Source organism: Neofelis nebulosa, chromosome 10, assembly GCF_028018385.1.
Source record: "Neofelis nebulosa isolate mNeoNeb1 chromosome 10, mNeoNeb1.pri, whole genome shotgun sequence".
NCBI lineage: Eukaryota > Metazoa > Chordata > Mammalia > Carnivora > Felidae > Neofelis > Neofelis nebulosa.
This window is the reverse complement of record NC_080791.1, coordinates 54,459,476-54,479,648: the sequence shown is the minus strand read 5'-3', so window position 1 is coordinate 54,479,648 and position 20,173 is coordinate 54,459,476. Positions and strand designations below refer to the sequence as shown.

Here is a 20,173-nt window from a genome sequence, read left to right as displayed (position 1 = left end):
GTAAACAGATCTATGCATTTTATGTGAACTACCTAAAATGAAGCAATAGGTGTATCATATTGGTTTTAACATTTCCAAAAAAGGCAAAAGGAACTGATAGTAGATCCTTAAAACAACATTAGAGGTATTATTATCTCCATTATGAAGAGGTTCAGAATTTAATAAATTGCCCAGATATACAAATATCAAGTGGCAAAACTGAGATTCTAGCCCAGTTAATAGTGAAGGCCATGTTTTTTACTCTATACCACACCACTTCACATTATTTCTCACCACAGATACTACATTTTAAAAGATTTGGTGTACCAAACTGAATTTATTAAAAACCTGTGTTTTACTTGCTAAGGTTATTATTAACTATCAATCAAAATATCTGACCTGCAAGGGGAAAAGAAACTACCATGGTGAGTTACGAGTACTTCATATAGGAGTGCCTGGGTGGCTCAGTTGGCTCCAGTCATGATCTCACAGTTCATGGGTTCGAGTCCCGCGTCTGGCTCTGTGTTGACAGCAAGGAGCCTGGAGTCTGCTTCAAACTCTGTGTCCCCCTCTTTCTCTGCCCTTCCCCACTCACACCCTGTCTCTCTCTCTCAAAAATAAATAAACATTAAAAAAATTTAATGCATTTATATGAAATACTTTTTTAAAAAGAGGATTTCATATAGATGCAATGATATAATGTCCTTATTAGCCTGTGTGAACTTTTAACAAATGTACATATATATTTAAATTTAAATTTGGCATCTTAAAGTGTCTTAAATGATTCGTGGACCCTTGGTTATGATTCATGCAATCAAGTAAATCCCTAAGGAATGTATATATATTTCCTATTTCATGTGGGTAGACATTATGTTCACCATTCAACGTTAGAGAACATGAAACTGTAAGTTCTACTGAAATTTTACTCACGATACCTAGAGAAGGGTTTAGCATATGAGAGGTACTCAATGCACATTTGGGGAATAAAAGATCACCATTTTAATTCTAAGTACAATGATGAAAGTTACATCACATCAAGATGGTGGGCTGACCCTCCTGCCCAAATCCCTTCAAATGACAGTTTTAAAAGGAAAAGGAAAAAAAAAAAAAAGAAAAAGAAAATGGAAAAGAAAAAAAAAGTAATGTGCTTGCATTTGCAATAAATATGGAGTAACAGGAACTATACTGATCTTACTCGCTGAAACAACTAAGCAATGAAACAGAATATATGAAACAATGGCACTTAAGACATTATACAAGAAGCAACAAAAGAAAGGGAACATTAAAGAAACAAAGGATATAAGCCCTATAATTGCCCCAGTGTACTACCTGGGTAAAGAGGCAAAGAAGGAGGACCTGGTCAAAACTTGGCAATCTTCCCAGGCCAAAGAGATGAAGCTGGAAGTCAAGAAGGCAAACTAGAGACATGAACTGGAGTTCATCGAGTACAGCGACACAGGAGAAAACTGTAGAGGGCACTCTGGAAATCTAAAAACAGTTCCCTCTGCACCTTTATATCAAAGTATTGATCAGTGCATGTATGTGAGGGAACTACCCAAGATCACAGAATCACCCAAAAGGAATAGAAGGAACAATGCCCATTGCCCACAGAGGTCTATGAGCAAGTCCTGTCTCTAACAGCTACAATGGAAAAGTTCACACATCAAATAGCATTGGTTAGAACGGACAAATTACATCCCACACTTATTCCTGTATACCCCAAGAACTAAGAATGGTTTCTGCATTAGGGCACCTGGGTGGCTCGTTGAATATCCAACTCTTGATTTCACTCAGGGCAGGATCCCAGTGTCATGGGATCAGGCTCCAAGTCAAGTTCTATACTGAGCATGGTACCTGCTTGAGATTCTCTCTCTCTCCCTCTGTCCCTCCCCAGCTCATGCTCGCTAGCTCCCACTCTCATAAAATAACATAAAATAAAACTAAATTAAAAAATAAAATAGTTTTGGCATTATTAAACAGCCAAAAAAAGTCAGAAGGTAATATTTCATAATAACTGAAAAATTACATGAAATTCAGATTACATTATCTAAGAATAAGTTCACAACCATGCTCATTCATTTAAATACTCTCTATGGTTGCTTCCACACTGCAACAGAAAGGATAGGTAGTGATAGAGACTCTATAGTCTACAACGCCTAAAATATTTAGTATCCGACTCTTAACAGAAAAATGAATCTTGTGTCAATAGGAAAAATATTAACCCTAGAATAAACAAACATCCAACCTCACTTCAAGTTTGAAAGAAAGATACTGAAGGGCGCCTGGGTGGCTCAGTCAGTTAAGTGTCCAACTTTGGCTCGGTTTCCAAGTAGATGAACCATGTCCCAGAGCTCAAGAATTTAAGTGTACACACACACACACAAAATCTAGCATATATTATGGCATTATTTACAATAGCCAACATGTGGAAACAACTCATCTGTGTCTGATGAACAGATAAAGAACATATGGTATATATACACAATGGAATATTACTCAGCCAAGAAAAAAAAGAATGAAATCTTGGCATTTGCGACAATATGGATGGACCTATAGGGTGTTACGCTAAGTAAAGTAAGTTAGAGAAAGATAAAAACCATACGATTTCACTTATTTGTGGAATCTAAAAGACAAAACAAATGAATAAACAAAGAACAAACTGGTGGTTGCCAAAGAGTAAGTGGGCCAGGGATGGGCAAAATAGGTGAAGGAGATTAAGTAGTACAAACTTCAGTTATAAAATAAGTAAGTCCTGGAGATGAAAAGTACAGCATAGGGAATATAGTCCACAACACTGCAATAACATATGGTGACTAAACTTACCTTGGTGAGGACAGAGTAACCTACAGAATTGTTGAATCACTATGTTGTACACCTGAAACTAATGTAACATTATATGGCAACTATACTTAATTTTTAAAAAATCTATCATCTAATATAGTAAAATTATAATGTCTACTATCTAATCAAAAATTACCAGACAAGCAAAGAAAGCAGAAAAATTCAACCCATACTATGAAGAAAAAAGTATATCTAACCATTAAGCGACTTACAAGGTTATATTAATTCTATAATAATAAAATTAAAAGACATGAAAAGTTATAGGATTATAAATGACTATAATCTATATGGTCAAGAAACTAGAGGAAAGACTGAATATGTGGAATGAAGACATGGATTATATAAAAAACAAAAAAAACTAATAAAAATTCTTCAGAGGAAAACCACTTTCTGATATTAAAAAGCCCTGAATAGGATATAAACTAGATTAAAAAATTAGTGAACTTACAAACACAACAGTAAAAACTAAACAAAATGACAGAAAAGATTGAAAGTGAACAGATCAATAAACTGTGGGACAATTTTAAATGGTCAAATATACAGCTAATTTGGAGCCTCAAAAGGAAAAAAAAAAAAAAAAAAAAGGAGGGGTAAAATTAAAGAAATGAAAGTGAAAAACTTACCAAACAAGATAAAAATACAATACGTATAAGTTTTGTGGCATGCAGCTAAAAGAAGCAGAGAAATTTATAGAATTAACAACCTATATTTAAAAAGGTTTCAGATCAATGACCAAAACTTTTACCTTGAGAAACTATACAATAAGAGCAAATGAAACACAGTATAAAGAGAAGAAAGGAAATAATAAGTAGCAGAAGTCAATGAAACCAAAAGCTGGTTCTTTGAGGAAAAAAAAAAAATATTGATAAGCCTCTAGCCAGACTAAGCAAGTGGGGGAAAAAAGGAGACGCAAATTAACAATGTCAGAAACAAAATGGATTAGATACTATAGATATGAAAAATATAATCAGAACACTATGAGCAATGTATGATGATAAATTCTCTTTTTTCTTTTCTTTTTTTTCCTGATAAATTCTATAACTTCAATGAACTGGGATAATTCTTTGAAAGAAACATATTACCAAAGCTCATCCAAAAGGAAACAGATAAAATAAATAGTCTTATACCTATTAAAGAAATTAAATCTTCAATATCTCCCCATAAAGAAAACTCCAGGCCCAGGTGGTTTCAATGGTGAATGAAGCCAAAGATTCAAAGTATACCAAATCTATACAAATTATTCCAGAAAAATGAAAAGGAGGAAATGCTTTGCAATTCCTTCCATGAGGTCAACATTATACCCTGATAACAATATCAGATAAACACATCAAAACAAAGAAAACTACAGAGTAATACCCCTTGTGAACACAAATGCAAAATTTCTTAACGTAATTTTAGCAAATACATGAAAAGGATAATTCAAAAAGACTGTCTTAGTCTGTTCTGGGTCGCTTAAACAACAGAAATTTATTTTCTCACAGTTCTTGAGGCTGGAAGTCCAAGACGAGGGTACCAGCATGGTCAAGTTCTGGTGAGAGCTCTCTTCTGGCTTGTAGACAACCACCTTCTCACTGTGTTCTCACACGGCAGAGAAAGAGAAAGAGATCTCTCCTCCTGTTATTATAAGATATCACAGTCCTATCATGTTAGGGCCCTAGTCTTAGGACTTCATTTAAACTTGGTTACCACCTAAGACCCTACCTCCAGACAGAGTCACACTGGGTGTTAGGGCTTCGAAATGTAAATTTCGATATACAAAATTCAGTCCACACCAATGACTTAAGTGGGGTTTATCCTCCCAGAAATGCAAGACTGGTTTTTAAAAATCCATGAGTGTGATTCGCCACATTAGCAAACTTAAAATGAAAAGTCATAATCATCTCAATATATTTCAAAAATTTTGACAAAATCCAATATGCATTCCAGATAAAATTTCTCAGCAAACTAGGAATAGAAGGGAACTTTCTGAGCCTGTATAAGGACATAGTGAAAAATCTTGTTATCACCAGACTTAATGGTGAAAAACTGAATGCTTTCCCCCTAAGATCAGGAAGGCAAGAATGTCCATAATCACCATTTATATTTACCACTCTGTGTGTAGTTCTAACAAGAAAAAACAAAAAAAAAATCAAAGGCATCCAGATGAGAAACAAAGAAACCGTATTTACAGATGACATGATCATTTATGAAGAATCATTTTTTAAAAGCTATTTAAAATGACTGGGTTTAGTAAGATTGCAGAATACAAGACAGATATACAAAAAAAAAAATCAATCATGTTTTTTATATGTATCAGCAATACGTTTAGACTATCATAAAAAACCAAAGTATTTATGGACACGTGTGACAAGAGATGTGGAAGACCATCAAACACTGCTAAAAAAAAATAAAACCTAAAGAAATGGAGTGATATACTGTGTTCATGTATCAAAAGACCCAATGCCATTTTGGTGTCATTTTGCCCAAATTCATCTGTACATAATCCCAATAAAAATGTCAGGAAATATTTTAAAGAAATTGATAAACTTACTCCAAAATTCATATGGGAATGCAAAAGACTTGAAATAGTTAAACCACCTTTTAAAAAGAAGAAAGTTGTAGGACTTAAACTACTGACTTCAAGACTTGCTACAAAGCTAGAGCTGAGCAAGGCAGAGTGATACTGGCCTCAAGAGAGACAGACTGGGGTGCCTGGGTGGCTCAGGTGGTTAAGGGTCTGAATCTGGCTTAGGTCACGATCTCACAGTTCATGAGTTTGAGCCCCAGGTCGGGCTCTGTGCTGAGAGCAGAGCCTGGAGACTGTTTCGGTTCCTGTGTCTCCCTCTCTCTGCTCCTCTACCACTTGTACACACGCATGCACTCTCTCTCCCTCTCTCTCAAAAATAAACATTAAAAAAGACAAATAGATCACTGAAAACAGAATATACGGTAGAGAAATAGACCCATACGCATGCAATTAACTCTTGAAAAAAAAAGTTTATTGAAATAAAATTTACATAGCATAAAATCCACCATTTTAAAGTGTATTATCCTGTGGGTTTTAGTAGTTTTGCAATACTGTACAATCATCACCAGTACCTAATTACAGAATATTTCCATCAACCCTGATAGGAACCTCATCTCTTCCAATTCCCCCACCCTCAACTCCCACCAAGTACTAATTTATTTTGTTTCCAGAGATCTGCCTAATTTGGAAATTTAATATAAATGGAATCATAGTCAATGAAACCAAAAGTTGCTTGTTTGAAGAGATGAACAAAATTGACAAACCTTTAGCTTGGCTGATGAAGACAAATGAAGCTTGGCTGATGAAGATTCACATAACTAAAGTCAGTAATGAATGCAGGGATATGACTATTGACCACTGAATGTCAATATACTAAACAACCTAGATGAAAAGGACAATTCCTAGAAACAAACTACCAAAACTTACTCAAGAATAGAATATCTGAATACTCATAGGGTATTCAAGTAGAGAGATAATAATAAAAAACTTCCCACAAAGAAAAGTCCAGCATCAGATGGCTTCACTGGTGAATTTTCCCATCCTTCTCAAACTCCTCCAAAACCCAGAAAAGGAGGAATCCTTTCCAACTCATTCTATGAGGCCAGTATCACCCTGGTACCAAAACCTGACAAAGAAAGCACAAGAAGGGAGCCTGGGTGTTTCAGCTGGTTAAGTGTACAACTCTTGATTTTGGCTCAGGTCATGATCTTACTGTTTGGGAGATCGAGCCCCAAATGGGGCTCTGCACTAGAGCCTGCTTAGGATTCTCTCTCCCTCTCCCTCTGCTCCTCCCCCACTCGTGTGTACGTGCATGCACGCGCTCTCAAAAATAAACTTAAAAAAATTTTTTTAATAAAAAATAAAATTAAAAAAATTAGTGAGAGGGGAAAAAACCCTCACATATTACACAAAAGTAACTTCTAAGAGGTTTAATTAAGATTACAATTTGAGGGGCAACTGGGTGGCTCATTCAGTTAAGCATCTGACTTTGGCTCAGGTCACGATCTCGTGGTTTGTGAGTTCGAGCCCCACATCGGGCTCTGTGCTAATAGCTCAGAGCCTGGAGTCTGCTTCAGATTGTGTCTCCCCCCTCTCTCTGCCCCTCCCATGCTCATGCTCATCTCTCAATATTAAATAAACATTTAAAAAATAAATAAATAAACATTTAAAAGTTATAAAAAAAATTACAATTTGAAAATTTTTAGAAGGAAATACAGATGAGTATCTTATGGCCTCAGAATCATAATGAGAAAGGTTTCTTAAACAAAATATAAAAGTATAAACACTAAAAAAGGATTGACAATGATACCACGCTGAAATTTTGAAGTTTAGTTTAATAAGAGAAAGTATAAAAATAGTATAAGAAATAAGTAGTATTGAGATGTTCACATTGCAAATAAAAATGACAAAGGATTGACATCTGAAATATAATAAGAATTGTGGCAAATCAATAAAAACAGACAATCACAAAGAAAACAGGGGAAAGAGTATAAAAAGGCAATTCACAAAAGCAAAAACTGAATGGCCAAAAAATATGAAAAATCCTCAACTTTATCATGGCAACAATAAGAAACAAATTCACAATCACATTATCAAAAACATAAAACTGTGACAATACCAAGTACTGAATATCTGGATGAAGGGGAACCCTCATGCACTGATGGAGGTATGTAAATTAATAAAGCCACTTTGGAAAATAATCAGGCTATTCTATAGCTCAAATAAAGATTTATATACCCTCGCCCCAGCAATTCCAACTGTAGGCAAAGCCACGGGAATGTTTTTTTTTTAATTTTTTTTTTTTTAACATTTATTTACTTTTGAGACAGAGAGAGACAGAGCATGAATGGGGGAGGGTCAGAGAGAGAGGGAGACACAGAATCTGAAACAGGCTCCAGGCTCCGAGCTGTTGGCACAGAGCCCAACACGGGGCTCGAACTCACGGACCGTGAGATCATGACCTGAGCCGAAGTCGGATGCTTAACCGACTGAACCACCCAGGCAGCCCGGAATGTTTATTACAGCATGACTCTTAACAGCATAAGGTAAACCTAACATCCACCAATTAAAAAAAAAAAAAAAAACACGCACACAGCACTTTTACGTAATAGAATACTATACAACAGTTAAAGTAAATAAAAACAATATAAATCAACATGGATATATTCAAAAACAGTGTTGAGAGAGGGAAAAAAGGAAGTTGCAGAAGAATGAGTACAGTATTATACTGCTCACATGTAAAGTTTCAAAGCATGTAAATCCATACTATGTAGTTCATAGATATGTAAATATACTCTTTGTATAAAAGTGTTCATGAGAATAATAAACTCTAAATTTCAGGACAGTGGTTGCTTAGGGAATGGAAGAAAGAGAACTAGAACAGGAGTAATACACAGAAGGCTTCAAATATATCTGTAATTTGAATGTCTTAAAAAGTAAACGCAAAATCAAAGCAACTGAAAGAGAAAGACACATCCTAGAAAATGTCAGACTCCAGGGATTTAAAATAAAATTATAAAAATCTTTCAGGAAGGAAAAGAAGCTCACTTGCAAAGGAAAAAGAGTCAGAATGACAGATTTCTCACTAGCAACAGTGGGTGCTAGAAGAAAAAAGAGCAGTATTGTCAAAGTTTGCAGGGGAGGGATTATTTGAACACTGGAATACCGTGTTTTTTTACATATATATATCTTTTTGAGAGGGAGAGCAACAGAGCACACACACACAAGTGGGGGAGGGGCAGAAGGGGGGGCAGATGGAGGATCCAAAGTGGGCTCTGCACTGACAGCAGAGAACCCAATGCAAGGCTCAAACTCATCAATCCTGAAATCATATGACTTGAGCCAAAGCCAGATGCTTAACTGACTGAGCCACCCAGGTGCTCTGGAATACTGTACTTTAAATGAGTAGTCAGAACAGAGGGCTAAATAAGTATATTTTCGGCCATGCAAGAATTCAAAGTTCACTCGTAGAAATCCTGTTGGAATAAGAATGTACTATAGCAAAAGAATGAATCAAAAAAAAAAAAAAATGTGGGAACCAAAAAAAGCGATGAACAAATAAACTTACTAAAACATATAGCTTAGTTTAAATAATTGCTGAGAGGGGTGCCTGGGTGGCTCAGTGGGTTGAGCAACCAACTCTTGATTTTACCTCAGGTCATGATCCGAGGGTGGCGGATGGAGCCCTGCATCTTAGTAGTGAAGTGTGAGGCAGGCATGGATCTTGCTTAAGACTTTCTCTCTCCCTCTTCCTCCTCCCCTCTCCCCCTCTCTCTAAAATGAAAAATAATAATAATTGCAGAGAAGCATAAAAATAAATGACTGACAATATGGAACTAAATCCCAGGTAATTAAAATATGGCAGGTTGGGTGTGGGACTCAGAGGGTCAGGGAGGGAGCCTGTAAAGATTCTTACATTGCTTGACAATACATAGTAAAGCAACTTACTATGCTCTAGTAACAACCTTAGAGGAAATGGAGAAAATCTCCCAGTATTAACTTCCTTGTAGATACAAACTGTTTATATTATTGATGATTCTAGCTTAAGAAGTATATGTAATTTCTTTACGTGGTAACATTTTGTCTTTTAAGACGGTGGAAATATCCCTCACTAATTAAACGGCATAAGATGAGAATTTAATTGTAACTCAAGAAACATTAAGTCTGAGTTACCACTTGGTGTCTAATAGCATGTGTAAGTGGAGAAAGAGTCACTCTGAAAACAGAATTCAACTCAAACATTTCTGCTAGAAGATCTTTCAAGATTAATGAATTACTCATCAACTATCAACCCACACAAACAACACACATTAACTTATGTATTTCTCATCTATAGAATAGATTCAATCCACACTGACATTTCTTTTTCTCTATTTAGAGTGCGATTTCAGTTTATAGAAGGTTCCATTTCTTTGTGGGTAAGGGGGAACAGAAAAGATGTCCAACAACTATCAAACCTTTATCTGGCAGAACACAGCAATCTCTACAATTACAACAAGTATTTTTTTGTTTTTTTTTAATAAATGCAAATGACAGTTACTCAGTTATAGAAAGCTTTACCTATAAGAGAATAAACTGGACACCAATGCCAAGATAGTTTAATAAAGCTAATTATCTTAAGTCATAAACAACACACTCTAAAAAACCATCCTGACAAAATGTAAGATGTATATTTAACCTATGTATAGCATATACATGCACAGCAACTTAAATAATTCACAAAAACCAAAAAGAGCCGTAAAATAAGATAGACTGCCATAATCTGTTTATTCAGAATAAGCTTTTAGTAAGCTATAAGAGAAACACGGCTAGTTTTTCAAATAGTGCTCATATGTTATTAGAATTCTGATTTTTTTTTTTTTTAAAGTTTATCCATTCATTCTGAGAGTGACAGGGAGGGAGGGAGGGAGAGAGTGAGAAAGAGAGAGTGAGAGAGAGAGAGAGTGGGGAAGGGGTAAAGAGAGAGAATCCCAAGGAAACTCCACACTGTCAGCCCAGAGCTCAATGTGGGGCTCAATTCCATGAACCATAAGATCATGACCTGAGCTGAAACCAAGAATCAGATGCTTAACTGACTGAGCCACCCAGGTGCCTCTGAATTTTTTTTAAATAGGGAATCACACTTTCCCCCCATAAACCCTGCAGCTTTTCGGCTATTTATTTCTTCAATAAGTGGAACTATTAACTACCTACTCTCTACACCAGAAACCTGGGAACTTCTCTACTGTTTCTTCTCACTCCCCACAGCCACCGCCCCAGTTCATATCTCACCAACAATATAATAACAACCTATAGCTGAATTCTCCACCCCTCAAGCTGCCCAATGCCTTTCCAACAAGTCAAAAAATTTTAGTTTTAGAAATAAGAATTTCAAGTCACCCCTGGTGAAGACATGAAACAATTCAGAAAAATGGGGCTGGTGATTTAAAAAAAATTTTTTCTTTAATGTTTATTTATTTTTGAGAGGGAGAGAGACAGACAGAATGCGAGCAGGGGAGTAACAGAGAGAGAGGGAGACACAGAATCCAAAGCAGGCTCCAGGCTCTGAGGTGTCAGCGCAGAGGCCATCGTGGGGCTCGAACTCACGAATCACAAGATCATGACCTGAGGTGAAGCTGGATGCTTAACCGACAGAGCCACCCAGGTGCCCCTTTAATTTTTTTTAGTGTTTGTTTATTTTTGAAAGAGAGAGGCAGAGTGTGAGCAAGGGTAGGGCAGAGAAAGAGGGAGACACAGAATTCCAAGCAGCTCCAGGCTCTGAGCTCAGCACAGAGCCCGATGAGGGGCTTGAACTCGTGGACCACAAGATCATGACCTGAGCCAAAGTCAGATGCTTAACCAACTGAGCCTGCCACCAGGCGCCCCTTAATTTGAAAAGGTCAACAGCAGAAAAGTAATAATGACTTTTCCCTGAGCTATCTTGGGAAAGAGAAAAGAAAAACTGGATCTTAAAACTATACTCTAAGTTTCCTATAAAAAGTAATAAGATAGAGATTAACACATATGTTCTGGCATGCAGTAAAGACATGGTACAACCATGTAATCCAAGAAAGAAACTGAGAGATTATACAAAGATTTGCCACTTTAGGATTCTAAGGTACTATTATAAACCAAGATAAAGAGGGTCTGGGAGGAAACAACAGAGGAAGGGAGGAAAGGAAGAAAAGAGAAAGGAAAGGAAAGAAAAGGAAGGAAGGAATAGTGTATGGAGGGGGATTCAGTAGTATCTATCTTTACAAGAAATCCCCAAAAGGAAATAGTTACACCCTGACAAATCTCTAGTAAGCAAAAGATGAAAAGAACAACTAAAACACCCATTATTACTAATTTGAAATATGGGACATTTATTCAAACTAACATTTAAGCATCTCCTATATGCTAATTTCTATGATACAAAGTGTATAGGGCAAAATGAACTCTTTACAGAATTTAGTCAGTCAGTGACAGGTTGCCTTTATTTAATGTGTTTTTTCCTTTAAATAAAGAAAAATATTGCTAAGGCATTTATAATTCAGTGTCCAAATCCAATTTTTTCACATGGTCTGAAGTTCGTGAACCACAAATCTTTTAGAAACTTAAGGCCTGAAATTAAGTTGCAACTTCCTGTACCCACATTATTTCAGAATTCTATGGCTTTTCTTATGCTCTTCTCTACCTGGAATGCTTATCCATCTCCTATTCAACCATTTAAATTTCCGCAATGACTACAGTGATGCTATGATAGCTGCTGGGCAAAGGTAGGTACTCGCTCATTTATATTCCCAAAGTACCTCCTCTATTACAACAGTTAAACTTCTATATAATTGTTTGCATGACTAGATTCACACAAACATGATCATGCAAACATGACACAAACATATGCTGTCTACAAGACACACATTTTGGAATCAAAGACCCAAGAGGTTAAAAGGATGAAAATGAAGGGCGCCTGGTGGCTCAGTCAGTTGTAAGCATCCGATTTCAGCTCAGGTCATGATCTCATGGTTCATGAGTTTGAGCCTAGCATTGAGCTCTCTGCTCTCAGCGCAGAAAGCATGCTTCAGATCCTCTGTCTTATTCTCTCTCTGCCCCTCACCCCCGCCCTTAAAAATAAGGAAACAAAAGAAAACGAAAAGAAAAATTTTTTAAAAGGGGAGCTCCTGGGTGGCTCAGTCCATTAAGCATCTGTCTTAGGCTCAGGTCATATCTCACGGTTTATGGGTTCGAGCCCACACTGGGCTCTGTGCTGACAGCTCAGAGCCTGGAGCGTGCTTTGGATTCTGTCTCCCTCTCTCTGCCCCTCCCCCGCTTGCATTGTTTTTCTCTCTCAAAAAATAAACATTAAAAAAAAGAGAGAGAGAGAGAGAAGTTCTTAGAAACTTAAGAAAAAAAGAAAAAAAGGATGAAGAAGATACATCATGCAAAGCAGTAACCAGAAGACAGCCCAAGTGGCTCTACTAATACCAGACAAACCAGACTAAAAGACAGAATTTGAAGTATCAGGCTAAATAAATGAAAACAGACATTCCTAGCTACACATTAGAATCACTGAAGCCAGGCCCCAAGCCCCAAGGACCCTGAATTTATTGGAGTGTGGTTAAGGCCTAGGCATCAGTATTTTTCAAAAGGATTCCCCAGATGATTCTAATGTGCAGCCAGAAATAGTTAATTAAATCACCTGATTATAATAAAGGTTGAAAACCACTGAGCTAAAAGGAAAAAAATAAGACCGCTTCTTTAATTAGGGTAAATGGAAGTCATAACAGTAGGAGAACGAACCCTGGAGTCTTTTGATGACACACTGCACAAAACGTTACAGCTACAGGAGATGGAGTGTTGATTCAAAAAGATTCAAGAAGAGAATAATTTCCAAATCAGAGAAAGACTAGAGTTGTCCTCCGCAAGACAAACAGGTGTTTGTGTTTGAGGCATTCAAATGTACCTAGGAATTTGTATTTCTTTTAATATAATTCAGTATCCCATTAGAACACTGTATCTTTTATAATAAGGCTTATACTAATAAAATTGGTACTTTTAAAAGTAAAAAAGCATAAATGAGTAGAAAAGCACGCTATGACTCAGGAGCCTAACTATTCAAATCACTACTCAGTGTTCAGACCAAGACCATGGTACTGAAGATCACATTACAATTCTAACTAAGATTGTACCTGAGGGTACAGACAGTATAATGGTAAAGAACTAGGGCTCTGAAGCCAGATTTACTCAGTTTTAAATTCCTATAACAATATGAACTACCTTTGTATCAAACGTTCCTCCATTTTAATAATGTGTGACTTCAGGCAAGTTACTTTACCTCTCTAATACTCAGTTACGTTACCCGTAAAGAGTAAATACCAACTGTACAACAGAGTGGTTGTGAGAATTAAATAATCTTGGTAGAAGACTTCACTATAGAGCCTGGCTCACCAGTAAGCTCTAATAACTGTAAAATTATTAATAAAGGCATTTATTTAACCTAGAAAATTGTGGTAGAGCATGTACACTCCAAAGCCCCTCATTTTTGCATTTTTATAATTTATTTTTGTTTTATAAAAGATGGAGAAGATAATTTAGGTTGGAAAGGGAGGTCAAAAATATGGGAAAATTAAAGAAAAAGGATGAGACACAGTTATCATGATGAATCAAACCAGATAAGCATACAAGATAGAGGACTATAAAATGATAAGGCCATGAAAGTAAAAAGACAAGGACAAAACAGTAGATCAGAGTCAAAATTTAAAGGACAAAAAAAATCTCTAAAATGAGGAATGTTATGGAATGTCTGTGTTCAGATGCTGGACCAAGTTAGCAGTAGTGGAGATGGCTTCTCCATGATTCTAATAAAGTAAAGCTTGACAGGATTTTAATGGGAATATAAATTAAACTCCACTGTATTTCTTATTAGGCAAAGTTCTCCAGTGTGTTACGATCTTGCTATACTTCAAAACTCCAAACACCAAAAGCAAGCTACAATATGGAATAACTCACTCTTTTTCCTTGAAAGATTTTTAACGTGTAGACACTGAGGAAATAGCAATTATACTTATTTGTAGTCAACTGTGAGGATGCTCAGGACAAAAGGACCAGGAGAAGTATCAGAATAAATTCCCGGACATATCCAGCATTCTAAGCGCTAAAGCTTTATAAACCAACATTCTGCACTTTCCCTGTGAAACTGACTGATGCTCAAGCATGTAATTCCACCCACTACTAAGTAGGGTAATTCTTTAGTATGTTCTCCTCAACCCTCTGTCCCCTGAATAACTCAAGTAAATATTTTTAAGTTCTACCTTCAATAAATACATCCTTTTTCATCTAAGTAGATGGCATCACCATTTTCCCAACCTTATCCTCACCAAGGCCTGGGGATGCTGCCTCCAAATGAGATCTTAAACCAGTCCACCTGGATGAGACTTTGAGGCCATTCTAACAGCAATATTACAACTCTTACCATTACTGCCAATTACTATGTCACTTGGCCCCCATCCCAGCCTTGCCATATGACAATTAGACAGAGGAAGCCATGGCTATCCTTGGAAAAAATTAGTTCAATGTAATATCATCACTCTGTTAACAGAAAAGATTTAAAATACTCACCTAACCTAAAAAGAATAACAGTTAAAGAGTTGTGTGTAAAATTAGATAAATAATGAGAAAACTCAAACCCACAGTCATCTTTCTTTCTTCACTAGAATAGGGATCAACAAATTTCTTTTTTATTCTGTGAAGGGCCAGGTAACACTTTAGTTTGTGCAAGCTTTATGTTCTTTGCCACAATCACTTGCCTCTGCCACTTTAGTGTGAAAGCAGCCACAATTATGTAAACAAATAAGCATGGATGTGCACCCATAAAGCTTTATTTACGAAACAGACAATGGGCCAGATTTGGCCTACAAGCTATACTTTGCTCACCTTGCATTAGACTATCACAGACTAGGGTGACTAGGTTTTAACTAGGTTTTAACTAATTACATGCATTCATTTTATTTTTTTAAATATATTTAGATATTTTAATTTTTTATTTTTTTAATGTTTATTTATTTTTGAGGCAGAGACAGAGCATGAACGGGAGAGGGGCAGAGAGAGGAGACACAGAATCTGAAGCAGGCCTGAGGCTGAGTTATCAGCATAGAGCCCGACAAGGGTCTCAAACTCAAGGACCGCAAGATCATGACCTGAGCCAAACTCGGACGCTTAACCTACTGAACCACCCAGGGACCCCATATATTTAGATTTTTTTAAAGTTTATTTATTTATTATGGGAGAGAGACTCAGAGAGCATGAGTGGGGGAGGGACAGAGAAAGGGGGCGGGGGGAGAGAATCCCAACCAGACTCTGCACTGTCAGTCCAGAGCCCTTGGGCTCAAACTCATGAACCAAACTGTGAGATCATGACCTCAGCTGAAGTAAAGAGTTGTACACTTAACCAACTGAGCCACCCAGGCACCCCCATGCATTCATTTTAAATACGATATTACATCTAATGGAACAAGACATGAAATCTGGTTACTTTGAGTGCTAGTGCTAACCAATATGTCAATTACTTCCAACTAGGAATGGAAAGAATCTCATTCTCGTATGTTGGCAAATGTTTATATAAGAGTTATATAAGAGTTAATTCTAAAAAAGTTTTAGAACAGAACATGGTCCTATAATGAGTTGGGAAATAATTATTCATTTTATAAATATTTATTCCTGCCCTCAAGGAGCTTGCAGTCTTGTAGGCGAGGCTGTAAGTGCACAGAAGTTTTATAGGTATTGCTCTATAAAATCTACAAAAGAGTTCACATGGGGTGAGGAGGTGGAAGTGGTTAATTTAATTTGAGAGAGAGAGAAAGCAGGAAAAATTTCACAGATCACCTGGTGATTAATGATTGGTAGGAGTACAGTGAGCAGACAAAGGAAGATGGGGAATACTCAACTCATGCAGAAGACTTTTTAAAAACTTTTTTAAAAAGATATGATTTACATATAACATTATATTAGTTTCAGGTATACAATGTGATTCAATATTTGTATATACTGCAAAATGATCATTGCAACAAACCTAGTTAAGACTCATCAATGCACACAGTTTCAAATTTTTTTCTTCTGATGAGAAATTTTGTGATCTACTCTCTTAGCAACTCTCCAATATACCATACAGTATTATTACATATAGTCAACATACTCTGCATTACATCCCCATGACTTATGTATTTTATAATTGGAAGTTGACCAATTTTGACCACCTTCACCCATTTCACTTCTTGATAAAAGACTACTTTTAAATAATGTTTTTGTTATTACCAAAGAAGTACATAATCATTATATGGAATGTGAAAAGAAAAGAAAAAATAAAAATCTATAATCCTATTACTTAGAAAATGATTAAGATAAACATGTACAAATATAGGCAAAAAAGGCATAGTACAGACACAGAGCTAAACAAATTATAAAACAAACTTCACTAAAATATACATCATTACCAAGTGCGCATATTACTTGTTCATATATTTTTTAAAAAACCCAACTTATTGGGGTGCCTGGGTGGCTCACTCAGTTAAGCCTCTGACTCTGGATTTTGGTTCAGGTCATGATCTCACAGTTCATGAAATTGCTCTCCCTCTCTCTCTGCCCCTCCCCCACTCACAAGTGTGAGTGACTCTCTTTCAAAATAAATAAACTTAAAAAGAATATTAAAAAAAACCCTATTGTTTCACTGTCTATTTTTGCTGGTAAACTATAACCTCCATAAAAACAAGGATCTTATCTTTTTCATTAATGTATCCCCAGGATATAAATGTGCCTGGTACATAGTAGGTAATCAATTAACATTTGTTGAAAGAACAAATCCTTTTTAAAATGAAGCCCCAGATTACTCTCTCAAGCAATATTTGGTACTGTAAAAACTCTAACACACAAAAAATAGAAAACACCCTGATACCCTTTATAATGTGATCCACCATACAGAAAAACAAAACAAAAAGTACCAAGGCATAATATTTTAAGACTCTATCCATGAAAAGAGAGACAAAGAAAATTTTCTTAAATCAGGAACACACATAAATATCTCCCTTACTGAATATATGGCTCAGGTTAAAACGTACTTTGGGTCTGAGTTGTTCTTACTTTTCCACACTGCATAAAATTGTCATAGAGATATTTTTAGTCTATTAATTTATAGACTAGTATTCATAGACTATTACTCCACTTGCTAAAAACTCAGAGAAAAAATTTAGCCTTTGAATGGTAATTGTACGTCCAACTCAACTGAGCTACTTCTTACTAGATTAGAAAATCCTTAACAGAAAGCCCATGTTTAATTAGTGTTTTTTTAAAAATAATCCACACCATGTTTACTATACTTAGCATATAGCAGACATTCAATACATATATTAATAGCTAAATGCTTACCTTTCAAACAGAGATTTTAAAACACAGATAAATTTCAAAAGAAATTTCTCAGCAATTAAAAAACAAGCAAGTCAGTCTGTACAACAAGCCCAACTTAGCCAGAAAAATCCTCTGTCCCTATCATCTCCAGTACTGGGACAAGCCAGGAACCTCCACAACTTTTGGATACCTCAACTCTGTGACATACCAAAAATGATGGAGAATATACTTCTCTCTTTCCTTCTAATAAATGTCTAAAGAACATTTCTTTATTCAAAAGTGGAAGAGCCAAACCAGAGCCATTTTCAACCCAAACAGGTTCCGATTCCAGCGATGCTACCACCAATGGTCTACTACTGCTGACCCATGCAACTTGTGGCACGTGCATCTGATGAGATCTTTTGCTTAAAGCAACAGATGGTGGCTCCAGTTATGGTAAAGTCATATTTCTACTTTGTATAGTTCATCTAAAAACAACTGTCACACAATTCAATTAGCACTAGTAGGAGTTACAGTCACAATCCAGTTGTATATAAAAGGTATAATCTTTTGTACTTAACATCTGACTGTAAAAGCTGTATGAAGAATCATTTAAAAATGCAAAAAAACCAAACTGAATCTAAAACTGCCCTAGTCGGGCGCCTGGGTGGGTCAGTCAGTTAAGCATCTGACTTCGGCTCAGGTCATGATCTCACGGTTTATGAGTTCGAGCCCTGCATGGGGCTCTCTGCTGTCAGTGCAGACAGAGCCCACTTTAAATCTTTCTCCCTTTCTCTCTCTCTCTGCCCCTCCCCCCTCTCAAAAATAAGCATTAAAAATAAAATAAAATGGCTCTTATAACATAAAAATCTCGAAAAAAATCAAACCAAAAACAAAGGATCCAACTTACTTAATACCATACAAATAACTCAGTTCAACCACAGAACTATGGGAATCATAACACATTACCCGCATATACTTTAATAGACTGATATTAGATATATATAACTTTTCAACCAATACATATACAAAAACTATCTTTAAAGAATGAAAAAGTACATTTTCCTCTTCAAAAAGAATGTCCTCTGAAGGAGAGGAAAGACACTTGGGAGCCTTGAGTGTTGGTAATCCCACAAAGTCAATGTCCACTTTTACTTGTATCCATACCTCCTGATAATCCACTTTCAGTCAGGAGGAAGCTAGGGAACGTCCATATAGAGCACAGAATTAGGAGGGCAAAAGTAGATTGTGAGTGTATGGGGATAAAACAACACCTTCAGGGATACCTGGCTGACTGAGTTGGTTGGTGGAGCATGCAATGCTTGGTCTTGCAGTTATGAGTTCAGGGCCCAAGTTGAGTATAGAGATTACTTAAAAAAATAAATTAAAAAAAAAAAAAGGGCACCTGGGTGGCTCAGTTGGTTAAGCAATGACTTCAGCTCAGGTCATGATCTCACATTTCGTTGAGTCCGAGCCCCACACTGGGCTAACACACAGCGCAGTCTGCTTGGGATTCTCTCTCTCCCTCTCTCTCTGCCACTACCCCACTTGCACTCTCTCCCAGTCTCTCAAAAATAAATAAATAAACTTTAAAAACACATAGGGGGTGGGGCACCTGGGTGGCTCAGACGGTTGAGCATCCAACTTCAGCTCAGGTCATTATCTCACAGTTCATGAGTTCACGCCCCATATCAGGCTCACTGTCAGCCTGTCAGCGCAGAGCCGGCTTTGGATCCTCTGTCCCCCTCTGTCTGCCCCTCCCCCACTTGCACTCTCCCTAAAATAAATATTAAACACACACACACACACACACACACACACACACACACACACACACACACAGTACCTGGATGGCTCAGTCAATTAAGCCTCTGACATTGGCTCAGGTGATGATCTCATAGTTCATGAGTTTGAGCCTCACGATGGGCTCTGGGCTGACAGCCAGGAGCCTGGAACCTGCTTCCAATTCTCCGTCTCCCTCTTCCTGACCCTGCCCTGCTTGCACGCACACGTGCTCTCTCTCTCAAAAATAAAATAAACATTTAAACACACACACACACACACACATCCCTTCAGTTAGTACACCCTTTTCCTATTCTAACTAACATCAACGAGAAATCTAAATTTTTCTCCCCACAAGTTTCAACCTACAGGTGGACTTCTTTTTTTTTTTTTTAAGTTTATTTATTTTTGAGAGAAGACACAGAGTGCAAGCAGGGGAGGGACAGAGAGAGTGGAAGACACAGATCCGAAACAGGCTCCAGGCACTGAGCTGTCAGCACAGAGCCTGATGCGGTGCTCAAACCCACGAACCATGAGATCATGACCTGAGCTGAGGTTGGATGCTTAACCGACTGAGACACCCAGGCGTCCCTGAACTTTTAACAGAATAGTCTGAAGAGCACCAATGGTTGGCTATATACACATGAAATCAATCTGTGCTCCTTGGTTTTCTTCCTGCAAAATAAAGTCAAAATGGATATAGTACTCCTTCCTAGCCCCCAAACTCAATGA

General features: G+C 36.9%; 1 protein-coding gene across 3 annotated transcripts in view; it reads right to left on the bottom strand.

The window, feature by feature from the left end:
- The window catches only part of RSF1 (remodeling and spacing factor 1), a 161,520-nt gene that overhangs the window by 137,336 nt on the left and 4,011 nt on the right, over nt 1-20,173 (bottom strand). Inside the window, exon 1 of one of the 3 annotated variants that reach the window (XM_058687663.1) lies at nt 4,300-4,871. The exons of the other annotated variants lie outside the window; for them this stretch is intronic. Coding sequence (XP_058543646.1) covers nt 4,300-4,339 — 40 coding nt within the window. The 5' untranslated portion in view covers nt 4,340-4,871. Of the gene's footprint in view, nt 1-4,299; nt 4,872-20,173 lie in introns of those variants that run through there. 3 annotated transcript variants of the gene reach the window in all.